Source organism: Zosterops lateralis, assembly GCF_965231275.1.
Source record: "Zosterops lateralis genome assembly, chromosome: W".
NCBI classification, from domain to species: domain Eukaryota; kingdom Metazoa; phylum Chordata; class Aves; order Passeriformes; family Zosteropidae; genus Zosterops; species Zosterops lateralis.
The window spans coordinates 23801557-23815990 of record NC_139801.1 but is presented as its reverse complement, the minus strand read 5'-3'; the positions used below and the strand labels follow the sequence as shown (position 1 = coordinate 23815990).

At 39.3% G+C, this 14434-nt stretch overlaps 1 protein-coding gene across 3 annotated transcripts in view; it reads right to left on the bottom strand.

Annotated features, from left to right (window-relative positions):
* The window catches only part of LOC310922098 (guanine nucleotide-binding protein G(q) subunit alpha), a 222724-nt gene that overhangs the window by 87478 nt on the left and 120812 nt on the right, over window positions 1-14434 (bottom strand). For all 3 annotated transcript variants that reach the window (XM_083882438.1, XM_083882439.1, XM_083882440.1), the window contains one exon: window positions 2810-2964. In XM_083882438.1, the coding sequence (XP_083738564.1) occupies window positions 2810-2964 (155 nt within the window). The remainder of the gene's footprint in view (window positions 1-2809; window positions 2965-14434) is intronic.

The window sequence follows — 14434 nt, the reverse complement described above, 5'->3', positions numbered from 1 at the left end:
ATATTTTGATCAAATAATCAATTAAATCATATTAAAGGGTTTGCTATGATTATAGGTAGAAAATTGTGAAGTCTAAGGTATAGAAATATCAGGAGTGCTGTGTTTGGAATCTGTAACCACAGAAATCTCACCAAGAAATTACCAGAGCCTTATGTTTCAGTCAAGAAGCTATGGAGACTGTCATGCTCACCAGTTATGCTGCTTGGAAACCCACTACCCTTCCCATCTTGATTTTAATATTAAGGATTCCAATCAGTAGATCTCTGTAGAGATGACCAATGATTGTTTTAAGATAAGAATATTAATGAAGTTATTAACTATTGGAACCAATCAACGTAAAGGTTAAATTTAAGAGTGGGTATGGTATGCATAGTATGCAAAAGAACTTATATAATGATGATTCAGCAGAAAAAGTATATAAAATGGATGGGGTTTGTTTGTTAAGTGTCCCGGCGCCCTGAATAAAGAAGTGTCTGCTTATTCACATCAAAGGATAAGTTTAGATAAGTTTCTTTCACCTTGTTTGCTGACATGTGGACTGTATTTTTTAATAATGCTCCTTTGGTTTCTCCAAATTGCTTTTCCTGAACTTACATATGTAAAGAAACTCTATTTTCAAGCATAAATATAAGAGAGGCTCATGTAAAGACTCATATATTGTGCTTCATAATTCTAATGTTTTATTACTTGTTCTAAAACAATTTTTGGCAGAACATCACAAAATGAACTCTAATATTTTATAACTAAAATCTACAAAATCCTCAATAAATCATGTTGTTAAATGGTTACATATGCTGAGCTTTAAAAATTACCAATTAACTAGTATATTTCCCTTCTGCAATAAAATGTATGAAAATTATGTTTCTATAGCTCATTAATGAGCTATACTATTTTAATACTACTCAAAAGATCTATTATGGCAATGAGTTCATTAGAACTAGGTCAAAACTAATATTCAGTACGATTTGATCTGAAGTGACATCAGATGCCTATTCCCTACTTTGGAGACTTATTAATTTTTTTGTATTCTTCTAAGGCAACCACTAAAATATATGCATTAATTAAAATTTTGAAATCAGTATTATATCTATCATGGAATCCAAGTTAGGACATACAAATATAAGAAAATCAAAGTATAAGAAAAGCTGCTTTACCTTCTACTTACGTTTGCTGTTCATTTCAAAACTAAAACAATCAGAAAGTATAGTTAGCTTAATTTGTCTCTAAAATGTTCTTTTCCTACTTACGTACTCTAAAAATTTTCACTTATATGTAATTTCCTATGGTTTTTAGCTTTCTTACCATTGAAAAATAAAACACAATATTGTATATTTGGGGACACTGAGAATCCATGCAATACAAGAGAGAGTTTACTGCATTTTGAACCATTGTGCACCAAAATATGCATATATACGTAATAAAAGTGATAGATTGTGAAGCTAGCCAGCTCTATGGGACAGCATATTGCATAGAAAAACCTGTATGAGAGGCTGATAAAGCAGAAGCAGAATGTGGTATGGTAATTACAGAGCATTGGGGCTAATTTGAGCAGACCTAATTCACACACTAGTAGCTCTCTAGCTGCCTAAACTGTATGAGCAAGATATTTTAGTTTGTCTTGAATCAATAATGTATAAAGGATTGTGCTAGATAAGGACCCTCAGACTATCAGGCTACTGTGCAGATAAATCTCCTTCCAGACTTTTGTTATGTGTATGGTCATGTTCCATTGACTTTACCTTCATGGTGCCTTTCAGTTTCTTCTGTGTTTTCCTCAATGAGAGGATGTCTTTCATGCCAACCTGACATGGAGACTAGAACAATATAATATGATTGATTTCCATAGGTAATCTAAAAGTTCCAGTGGAAACCATGGAAGTTTTTGCCACAACTTTAATATCCAAGTATGCTAGCTCTTTTTCCAGTGGGCAATGCCAGAAAGTCATCCTCCTCTACCACCATTTTTTTTTACCAGATGAAAAATTTTACCAGAGCTCTGTAGTATATTACTCAGAGCCACAGAATTTCTTGGAGATGACATTTAGACAATGTTCAGGGTCAAATGTTAAATTCCATTGCTATTTTAAACTAGGAAAACAGATATTCAAGGGCATTGCAATTTTTATTAATTTCATAGAGGTCTACCTTTGATTGCACTTCCCTAGTAATAAACTTAATGTAAGATTTCAAATTATCATAGGATTTATTTATGTTATTTCAAAATAACATAGGCTTTGTTTTGAGAAACAAACACACACATAATAGTAAACTAGATACACTACCTTCCTTACAGTAGTCTTTGCATTCACATTATTAAGTGCAGGTTTGTGCTGAATATGTGTGGGGATTCACGAGAGTAAGACAGACTTAATTAGCATATCTAGTCTGGTGACTAGGATGCCCTGGAAAGAACAAACAGAACTTTGAGCTCATGAGAAGATGGGATTAGAAATCTGCTCAAGAGAAGAAGATTCAATCAACCCCCTGCATGGATATGTTGAAAAATGTATGAGTTGTTTGTATGATCTTTTAACCTAATTATTGTAGTAGAAATTATTAACCTTACTGAAATGGTATATAAGTTCTTGGAAAACCTGAGTAAAAGCGGATTCTGATCATGGTCAGTCTCCCCGTCTCTCCTTCAATCGCCGATAAATATGTATGCACACACAGATACTTGTAGATGCACACACAAAAGCTGTACATGTAAGTACACAAAAATATAGTATACAAAGATAAAAAGTAAGAATTAATTTGTTACAAAGAACAGAAAATAAGATACAGTTGTTTGTAACCACTATATACTTACTATTTTGTTGAATCTGATAACTGATATTCTCGTCGTCTATCATAACATTCCTGGATTCCAGGATCATTCCATAAACTTCTCAGTGCATCTACATAGGGGTTCTCAAAAGTTGACACCTTCTCTACATCGACTTCTCGTACTAACTGTGCATGAGCCTAATTTGAAACAAAGAAAACAAATTTATTTCATTCTCTATGTTTACAAATAGTTCATATATTGTGAATGTGATTAACAGGAATAATTTTTCAGACTGGCTGTCTTACCAATGTGAGGTTATAAATGACTGATGTTAAGTAAGGTGTGTTCAAACTAAGAAAAATAGTAACAGGGATGATATGAGACAAGGTGAATTAATAAATGAGTATATGGGTCATTATTTCAGAATAAGCTTATCCTAATCCAGTATTATTTAGCTGAAATGGTCACATGAAAATTTATATTTAATTAAACTAATTTTTAAGAAAGCTTTCATTTTTCAGGTCCAATTTTAGGGCATATAATATACTTGCTTTTTAAATGATAACCTATTAAGCAACTTGGCAGAGTTAGACTGATGGGAGCAGAAAGATTGGGAAGGAAGGAGAAAACTTGTCTTTTAAAGAGATTCATTTATATGTACATACACTAAGAGAGAAAAAGAACAGATGAAAACTTAGCAAACAAAAACACAAGGGATTCTATTCTCAAATTTAGTCTACAATTTAGACTAGACTCATTTCAGTAAGGACACAGACCCCTTTGCATTTTAAATCAGGTAAGTGCATACAGTAAGGACTGGGTTTGTTATTTTTAAAGTAATTTATCCTGGTTACACACATATGACCTGTCACCCCTCTTTTTAGACAATCCAGAAGAATGCTACTACTCGTTACTTAATAAAAGTTTATACCTGCAACTATTGTCTACTCATGGGGAAATCAAGAACCCCAAGTTCAATCTGAAAAATGTTTGAGATATGGAGAACATATGCTCTCTATTATAAGAACTCAAGTCTCCAAGTTCTAACAAAGTATATTTTCTTCTGGAACATCATGTTCACCCATCCCAAAACTGGACAGATCATGAAGGGTTTCTACTATCTGATAGCAATTTTTTTTAAAAAATGGCATTCCACTAATCACAAGCCCATACTCTTGTGAAACAGGAAGATATATTTTTTCCCAAAAGATTTTGTATTTTTTACTCAAGCCCAGTTATGTATTCAGTTGGCTTTATAGTCTTCCAAAAGAATGATACCCCAAGTATTTGCTCACTACTTGTAACAAACTGATACAACAATATATTCAGATATTATTTCTTTTATTGTCCTTGAGCTCTGAAAGTATGGCCAGCTGATATTAAAATGCTAACAGAGGTAAAAGACTGACTCAGTATTCAAAAGTTGGTCTTAAGCTTCCATGGGCAATTCATCATAATTGGCAGATGCTCAAATATTATACATCAAGAGCATCATAAAAGGTAATTACTTTATTCAGTTCTTACTTTAGAAATATAATTACTAAAAAAAAAAATAAAGATTTTTAATAGTTTTATTTGTCCTGCCCTAGAACTAATATGACTTTGCTCTATGTGGCAAAACCTCTGAAATGAAGTTCAGTATATACCAATAATGTGTATACATTGGAAATAGAATTCAGCCTTTTAAAAGAAACATTCTTTCCTCAATGAAAACTGTTTCTGGTTCCCTGGGTAGACATGGGTAGACTCATGACTACTTGTACCCTACTGACATACAGCTCTTCACAACAATGCTGCTTTTCTTAAAAAAGAAAAAGTAATAACCCTTCACACATTTCAAGTCTTTATGCTACATCTAGGCTATGGTGTCTTGTTCCCCAGAGGTACTACACTTTGCTGTAGATTGCAATTTTTCTTTCTCCTAGTCTTAGTTGGTATCTTTTACTGGCTTCTAATTTTTGGTCAAAAAGAGAGAGATTTAAAACCAGGATCTCATCTATTGGCTTGTTTTCTCATTTGCTCTGATAAAAGTCAAACGTAATTCTACTGAAGCCTAATGAGATGCAAAAGCATAAATTTAATGCAGAAAAAGATTCAACCATGCATGATGTGTGGTGCTACAACTGCTAAATACTGGGTTTAGTTTCCTTCCACTAATATCATATCAATCTTGGAACATAACTTTTGATGTTACCACTCAAATTGCTTGCATGAAAAATCTGAAGAGTCATCATTCATCCAGTTTCTGCAGTATAAACTTTATCTAGTACTTCTTAGTCTTCACTGATACTTTTTGCTGTACCCAAAAATAGACATTACTTGAAACAAAACATTAAGGCTACCACCCTTTAAAAAAATGTACCATCTGAGATTCCTTTCTTTTGGAACACCAACACCTGCTATCAAAGCAGTGAAACAAACAAAAAGGATTCTTCGAGTACCACCAAATTCAAATTGGTAATTAAAATGCAATTACTAGTTAAGCTGTAATGTTCTGCAAACAAAATCTAGATGATCTTACTTTACAGCCTGATACACTTGACATCAGCAGTCAAAGAACATTTTCTATGTCCTTCTGAAGATATAAGAATACATGTAACAATTTGCACATTATTTGCCACAGATGTTATAGAAACATTCATCCAATTATCTTTAGCAAATCACATCAATTTTTAAGAGTTTATTCCTTGATTTCTACAGGTATTAAAAAGAATAATCCCAGAAAAAGAAAACTGAAATTTCCAGGAATACCCTTAGAGGTATTTTCTAACAGAGATTTTATGTTTCTGAAACCAGGAAATCGGTGTTAGATGATACCAAAATAGCTATCTTGTCCTTCTTCATAATTCCCTTCAGAAAATTATTGACAATGTTAAAAACTATTTCTGAGCTTGAAGATAATTATATTTTTATACTGGTCATTCTGGCAATATTATTTTCCTCCTGATTGCATTTTAAAAGAAATCTATTTTTTAATCTCTAAGGTTCTGCCCTGGTTCTGGCCCAGATCAGTGGGAAGGGACATAGCCAAGACATTATGTTATTCAATAACACCTTATGTGATTGCCAGGGGTAAGGGGAAGGGACTGTCTCGCTTCCAGGGAAAAAGAGTTCCTTCCAGTTGGAAAAACATGGCTGCAGTCAGGTTGGATCTGGCTCTGTGGTGAGCATTTTTGCATGTGAACCATTATCTTTTTGTATAACTTTGTTATTGATGTTGTTGCTGTTAGTTTTCTTATCTTGATGCCTTAAGAGGCTACCTGGAACAGAGGCTGGACAGAGTTAAAGGAATAAAGTAGGTATTTATTAAAAGGCCTTGAAAGGATACACCTTGGGCAGTACAAGAGCCCAGCCATGGCTCTACTCAAGATGGACCCAAGATGGACACAGATGGATGACCAGTCACGAGTTTTTACAGTTTTATAAGTTTTGGTCCATTTACATAATGGAGTTAATTGTCCAATTACAGCTTCAGGTTATGAAGTCCCATTCTCCCAGATTGTTCTTCTCAATTCACCGTTGTTTATACCTTTTTGGGCCTGAAGCTGCAACGGTGTCCTTGGTACTCAGGCTGGAAAAGGATTGTTTTGTCTAACTACCCTGTGAAGAGAACTTGCTAACACTTTATATGAAGTTTAGAGTCACAAACTAAGGCAGTAAAGAATGTGGAAAATATGAAAGCTAAAACTTAAGGCATCAATCTCATTGCCATTTACAATAAATTGTTCTTATCTCACCCTGTGATCTTTGCCTTTGGTGCCTCCAATTCTCGTCTCTGGCCTAACCCTGGTCACTCGCAGGGAGGGGGGGTGGAAGAGGGGGTAGGAGGAATAACCAAGCGGCAGTGTGGTTTGGAAAGTCTTGTTAAGAGAACTAAATTGCAGAGTACCATTCCTAAACCATGACAGTTTCATAGTGCCAGTTTTCTACCTATTATCTAATTTTTTGAAAGCGCTGATGTTCCTCAGTGACTAGGCAGGACAGAAAAATGGATCTGTTCCCATATTGTCTCCATAGATGCACCAACCTTTTGGAATCTTACAACAGTAGTGACCTAGTTACAGGGATAGGAGGCAGAGTTTAGCATTAGAGGCCAGAATAAAGTGATGCCTTGATTCTCTAACACTGAAAAGATTTCGTAGGAGAGTTTTTTGTTTTTCCTGCAGTTTTGGTGACAGCTTTCTAACCTACTAAAAATTATGAGAGACATACACAAATGCAGTCTATTTTTAAAAAGTATTCTGATCTACAGAAGACAGCAATATGCTTCAGATGCAGTAGGCAATGAGAGGAATAAAAATGAGAAAATTCCTAAGTATATGTTAAAAATTTAAAGTGTTAAAACCCTTGGTTATTGTATAATAAGTGTATTAATGTTATAGATGTTTGTAATTGTAAGTTCCTGTAGTGTGACAATGGAAAGCCATCTTTGTGGGCAAAGGGGGGGGCTCTTTGAAGGCCAGCAGCCTCCCCCCGAGCAGCCGGAAAAGAAAAAAAAAATCCCCCGCACTTGCCAGCGTGCAGCACCCCCCCCAAGCAGTCGGAGGAACCGAAAGCGAAAGCCGCTGCCCGTGCCGGCCGCCGCTGCTCCCGGCTCCCGGGGCTCGTCCACCGTTGGGGCCGGGGGGGGAGCCTGCCGCTCCTCCACGGCAAGCCCCTCCCACCGCTGCGCGGCTGCCGTGGCCACCGCCGTCGCCACGGCCGCCCACCGCCGCCACTCCCGAAGTCGCGGCACGCCGGAGTAAACCCGCCCACCATAGGAGCCTCACGGCCGCCAGCCACCGCCGCCGCCATGAGACCCCACCGCCGCCTGGGCCACGGCAAGCTGCGAGCCGCCCTGTGCCTCCTCTGCAGCGCCGCCACTGAGAGAGACCCAGCAACCCCCACTGCAGCACACACGTGACCCCCCCCCCCTCAGGCGACCCCGGCCACCAACATGCAAATTTAGAAGTCCCGGTGTACCCTGGGACGCTTTTAACACCAAAAATCCCCTACCAAAACAAAGCAATGTAAAATTTGAACCCACAAAGGACAGTACTAAACCGTGTATACCCTAAAGTATTAATGAACAATTTTTTGTAACTCACTGTAACCTAAAAAGTACCCAAGAGAAAGCAGACCCCAGACCAACCCGATGAAAAGTGAACTCCTACGACCCCCGACGAGGGCGGGGCTCCCGACTCTGCAGCAACTTGAGCCTGCAAAGCCGAACAAGACCCTCTTCCTCAAGGTGAACCCGGAAGGGCTGACCATCCCTCGAGACACCCTTGTAAGAGCTGATTAATAAAGGCATTTTAAGGAGAAAAATATTATCTCCGCCCATTTTTAACAGGCAAGGTTGTTTCATATCAATGGTCTATGTGGACCAATTGATTTTAAGATGCCCAATTAAAGAATCTCTCTTACATGGTGAAAGAAATAAAGTTAAAAAGATTCCTGGTTATATGTTAAAAGTTTGAAGTGTTAAAATCCTCTTAATTGTTGTGTAATAAGTGTATTAATGTTTCAAATAGTTTGTAATTATAAACCCCTGTAGTGTGGCAGTGGGGGCCACCTCCGTGGTTTCCCTGCCAAGGCAGGGAGCACGTTTGCATTTTGAAAACTGACGGCCCCGCTCCCCGCGGGAAGGAGGCGGCGGAGGGGCCACCCAAGTCACTGCCGCCGCCTTGGAGGGGGACAGGGCACAGCCGCGTTGTTCTTCGCCCTACAACAAGCCAGCGTTCTCAGAGGCACCGCGTGAGCCCCGGGCCACCGCCGCCCCCGCCGCCAATACTACTGCCATGGGCACAGCCCCGTGCCCCCCCCGCCGCCGCGGCTGCAAATCAGCCCCCGCCACCGCACTGTCGCCGTGCGAGTTCTCCAGCACTGCCAGTGCCACGTGCGCCCCGTCTGCATTTTTGCCCGTGTGCACCCCGTCAGCATTTCCTGCTGGCATGGAAATCAGTAGAACACCCATAAAGCCCCGCTGTAAGCCAGAACATAATCGGCACCAAAAATCCCCAGCCGAGACAAACCGATGCAAAATCGGGACCCACAAAAGACAGTACTGACCTGGCTATGCCCTAAAGTGTTAGTAAACAGTTTTTTGTATCTCGTTGTAACTTAAAGGGTGCCCAAGAAGGGAAGGATATCCCTGGAGCAGGTGGGCCTGAGTGAGCTCTGGGAACACCTGTGAGGGCGGGCTCCCGGCTCTGCAGTGACGAAAGCTGCAAAGCCGAATTGCACCTCCTCCTCAAAGGTGAACCAGGAAGAGCAGCGAGGGCTCAAACCATCCCTCGAGCTACCCCTTTGAGACCTGATCAATAAAGGCATTTTAAGAAAAAAACATTGTCTCCCGCCCATTTTTAACACATGGGAAAACAAATCTTAGCAGATATTTTCTGTTTTGTAACAAGATTTCCCAAAACTGGAAGAAATATTGTAGCGCTTGGCCTGCCAATAACTAAATCATCAACCACAGTGAAGCCTGAAGACAGGCTGAGAGAGTTGGGGTTTTTCAGCCTGCAGAAGGCTCCAAGAAGAACTTTACAGCAGCCTTCCAGTACCTAAAGGGGGCCTACAAGAAAGCTGGACAGGGACTTTCTATAAGAACATGTAGTGATAGGACAAGGGGGAATGGCTTTGAACTGAAGGAGGGTAGGTTCAGATTAGATAGTAGGAAGAAATTCTTTACCGTGTGAGGGTGGTGAGGTACTGTAACAGCTTTTCCAGAGTTGTGGATACCCCATTCTTGGAAGTGTTCAAGGCCAGGCTGGATGGGGCTCTGAGCAACCTGGTCTAGTGGGAGGTGACCCTGCCCATGGCAGGGGGATTGGAACTAAATGATCTTTAAGGTCCTTTCCAACCCAAGCCATTGTATGATTCTAGGTCTGCATGGTATAATTCACATAGATTGCATATACATCAATGGCAAGAGATCAGATCCAAGCAGTCTGGGAGCTGAATGGAAGTCAGTACAAAAAGTCATCATCATGACTTTTTCTCTCCTGTATTGAGAGGATTAACACCCCAGTAATTAATTTCTTGACAATGTAGCTCTTGCTTTTAGAATAAACAATTATTTATGCTAGTCAAAGTCATGAGTCATTTACAGATTCAGACCTTGATGACCTGTAATCTACAACTGTAGTATATGCAAATGCCTTGCCTTACTGGGTTGTATAGGAAGATATGCAGCTTTGGAGGAAATCTTTATCTATCTTTTCCCTTCTTTTCTTATTCCTTGTGATGCCTTGGAGTGGCTACCGAAACAGAGATTAGACAAAATTAAGAGAATAAAAGCATGTATTTATTGAAAGCCTTCAATAGGTACACCTTGGGCAGTCAAAAGCCTCCAAGGGGCTACACCAAGATGGACGACAGTCACAAGTTTTTCATATAGTTATAAGTTTGGTCCATTTATGTATCAGGGGTTAATCCTCCAATTACAGTTTCAGGTAATGAAGTCATTTACTCCAAGGTGGCCTTCCCCAATTCACTGTTGTTTACATCTCTTTGGGGCTGAGATAACAAGGTGTCCTTGAGGTTCAGGCCAAGAAAGGAATTTTTTTTGTGAATAAAAGGGGGGAAGAGTAGATTACAGGCCATGGAGTTTTAGAGTTATACACTAAAGTAGTACAGGATCTGAAAAATATAAAAACAAAATCCTAAGGCATCACTTGGACCTAGTAAATCAATATCAAATGAAAAAGAAGAGATTTCTGCAAACCTGGACATAATTGAAACAGGTGCAACATTCAAGGAGAGTAGGCTGTATTTCAGTGTCTTGACAAAGTAATAGATGGGCAATGTGTTCTTTAATGTATCAGGAATCATAAATTTCTGAGAATCAGTCCAAGGTAGGAAAGTGCTTTTACATAGCAGAGAGAACTAATTTGGAAGAGGATTGTGGAGAGGTAGTTGCTTCCTTGGAGCAACTCTGAAGCACAGAATGTATTAGGCTAAACAGAAAGAGGCATTGTGTGCTACACTGAAAAATTTTATATAAATTAATAAAATGCATTCTGAATTGATGGAAGGAGGCTTAGTACAATGCTAATCATCCTGCGGTTATTGAAAAAGGTCAATACAGTATCAAAATTGCCTAAAAAAGAATTTGTCATCCTTTCCCATTTTATGTTCTAATTTTGAGTAGGAAAAATAGCATATGATCTTTGAAAAAGAATTCCAGACACATAATATAAAAATTTAAGTTTGCAATAAAGAATATTTTTGTTGCTACTGTTCACTGTCTGTAAAATCATTAGAATAATGACTCCTAACCCATGACTTGTGGGTACTACAGGAAAACAATAAATAAAGATGTAAACAAAATATCTTGTCACTTTGGTCTGCGAATTACTTGAGTTCAAAATGTATCATTAAACTCTACCTGTAATACTTTTATATTAGTGTCCTAGGGTGACTATGATGCTTGTATCCCCAATCGTCTGTTCTGTGTGTTCTGTACCTTTAAGACTGGTTCTGGAAGCGAGCAGAGAAAGAAGAAGCGCATAGTTTGTTTTGGAAAACTATTCACTCCTCTGCACTCCTTCGTCCTTGGAGAGTGTGTGTTCATCAAACGCATGGACAGCGGCTAGAGTTTTTTTCCTTTAAGTTAGTCTAGCTAGCTGGGGCAAAAAAAAGCTTCCTAGACTGTTTTTTTTTTTTTTCCTTTTTTCTTGGGACTGTTTAAATCTGCTCTGGACTGAAAAACCCAGAGGAGCACCAGGAGCTGCAGCTGTGGCCCACCGGGGCCTGGACCTCGGCATTTTCCAGTGCCAAAGGGACTGGGACTGATAAGAGACTAAGAGAGCTGAGCTACTCACGGCAAGGACTTCTCTCAGTTTTGCCATCTCTCTTCGGAGCAACGAGAGGTTTTATTGTTTCATATTATTCATTTCTTATGCTTGTGGGCAGTTTGTTTGTTAAATAAATAGTTTTTTCTACTTTTCTCCAAGAAAGTTCTTTTCCCGGACTGGCTGGGGGGGGGGTGGGGGTGGGGTGGGGAGGGACCAATTGGGTTTGCCCTCCTGAGGAACCCCATTCAGAGGTTTCCTCCCAAATTTGCCCTAAACCAGGACAATTAGAAAACAGTGTAAAAACAAGAGAAAAAAAGTAATGTCTAAACCTATGATATTTTGTTTTTTATTTTTAATTAGGCTCAGAGAAAGTTTACAGAGTAGCTGAATAAATCAGAAATTCCTTTCTACACTAAAATCAGTGCTTTGAATTTTCCTGATTTCTTGTTTACTTTTAAGTTGCACCAGACACAAAGATAATAAACACTATGACATGCTGCAGGGCAAAAAAAGGGTGTGACCAACTGGCGACTGGTCACTAGCGGTGTTCCCCAGGGCTCAGTATTAGGGCCAGTCCTTTTTAATATCTTTATCAATGATCTGGGTGAGAGGATTGAGTGCACCCTCAGGAAGTTTGCAGAGGACACTAAGTTGGGCAGGAGTGTTGATCTGCTAGACAGTAGGAAGGCTCTGCAGAGGGATCTGGACAGACTGGGTAGGTGGCCAAGACCAACAGTATGAGGTTCAGCAAGACCAAGTGCTGCATCCCATACTTGGGTCACAACAACCCCATGCAATGCTACAGGCTTGGGGAGAAGTGACTGGAAAGTTGCTTGGCAGAAAAGGACATGGGAGTGTTGGTTGACAGCATGCTGAACATGAGCCAGCATGTGCCCAGGTGGCCAAGAAGGCCAATGTCATCCTGGCCTGCATCAAAAATAGTGTGGCCAGCAGGACTAGGGAAGTGATTGTCCCTCAGTATTCAGCACTGGTGAGGCCCCACTTTAAGTACTATGTTCAGTTCTGAGCTACTCACTACCAGATGGATGTTGAGGTGCTGGTGATGCCTTTTCATGGTCTTAAAAATTGAGAGCCAGACACAGTTAAGGGATAAGGGGTTTTACCTTGGTATTTTAATAAGGATCTTTATTGGTGTACCACTTCGCCAATGTGGAATGCGTCCCAATGCACCCACATGATAGATCACATATACAATTTATAGACCTTACAAATTAGCATATCTAACAAGGATGCCCCAATGGGAGGCCTGGATGAATGATGTGATATTCCCCCATCTGAGGAATTCTCCCCTGGATGTGCCAAATCTTTAGTTTACAGGACATGTTCTAGAGGGGACCTTGGTTTCCCAAGATAGTGTAGGGTTTTCTGGCCTCCTACTATGAGGCCTTCAGGATGTTTGGTCTCCTGGCCTAACAAAACACTAGGGCTATCCTAAGTTATACGACTTAAGGAATTACAAGTATGCATGCTAAGAATACTGAGGATACATAAAAGTTGCATAAAAGATATATAGAAGAAAAGGCAAAAAATCATCTTGGCCTCACTGGAGCATGTCCAAAGGTCAATGAAGCTGGTGAAGGGTCTAGAACATAAGTCTTACGAGGAGCAGCTGAGGGAGCTGGGGTTGTTTAGTCTGAAGCAAAGGAGGCTCAGGAATTACTTTATCACTCTACAAGTACCTGAAAGGAGGTTGTAGCGAGGTGGGAGTCAGTCTTTTCTCCCAGGTAACAAGTAACAGGACAAGAGGAAGTGGCCTCAAGTTGCATCAGAGGAGATTTAGATTGGATATTAGGAAAAATTTCTTCACCATAAGGGTGGTCAGGCATTGGAATAGGCTGCCCAGGGAAGTGGTAGAATCACCATTCCTTAAAGTGTTGAAAAGGCATGTGGATGTGGCATTTGGGGATATGGTTTAATGGTGAACACGGCAGTGCTGGTTTAACGGATGGACTTGATTATCTTAGAGGACTTTTCCAACCTTAATGATTCTACAATTCTATGATTCTATGTTTTGTACCACATAAGACCAAGGTACAGAAAATAGGAAGCTTCCTTTCCTCTTGGAGTAGCACACACCCATAAACTTGGAATCTTGGCAGACCAAGAGATGCTGACAGAGCTCCTGACTCCAGAGAGGATGTTCCCGGGTGGGACAGAGCACTAGATGATTTTTTGCAAAAATTTTAGTAAAACAGTACAAGAATAGTATCAACTATTTTTCAAGTTCTTCTGCAGTCTACTTCCATAGATGTGTGCCATCTAATAAGCATATATCCATATGATTAAGCACCACAAGACTAACAATAAGTAAAATAGAAACATTAGAGCAAATGTTGGTAGGCCATACATTTTCCTTGACCTATACAGACAGTTTGAAACAATTTGCAATACTTTATTTGAATAAAGGCCACATATAAATGTTTTACTTCTTGCTTTCTCATGTATATTTCTTTTATTTTTGGCATTATGGAAAATCACAGATTAATTTAAATTTTGCTTTAGAAGAATATAGGCTCTGCTATTTACCTAAAAATCAGCATGAGGATAAGGTTAACCTTACTACCCACGTGCATACTAAACAACAATCAAATAATCAGCACTACAGTGGCAGGACAGCACTATATAGTGATATAACTATACAAAGTTTCATTATTGTAAAATATAAGTCCCCAAACTCCTATGAAACTTCTAATTATACCCTTCACTTTCTTTTCCTTCCTTTTTTTAGTTTGCACTAAAAAAAACAACCAACCAAAAAAAAACCTAAGCAAACAAAAACAAAAAACCTAAACAAAATCAAAAAACAACAAACTCTCTACACTTACTTTCATTAGGTTCAGTTCAGGAGAAGCAAAAAGCCATTTAG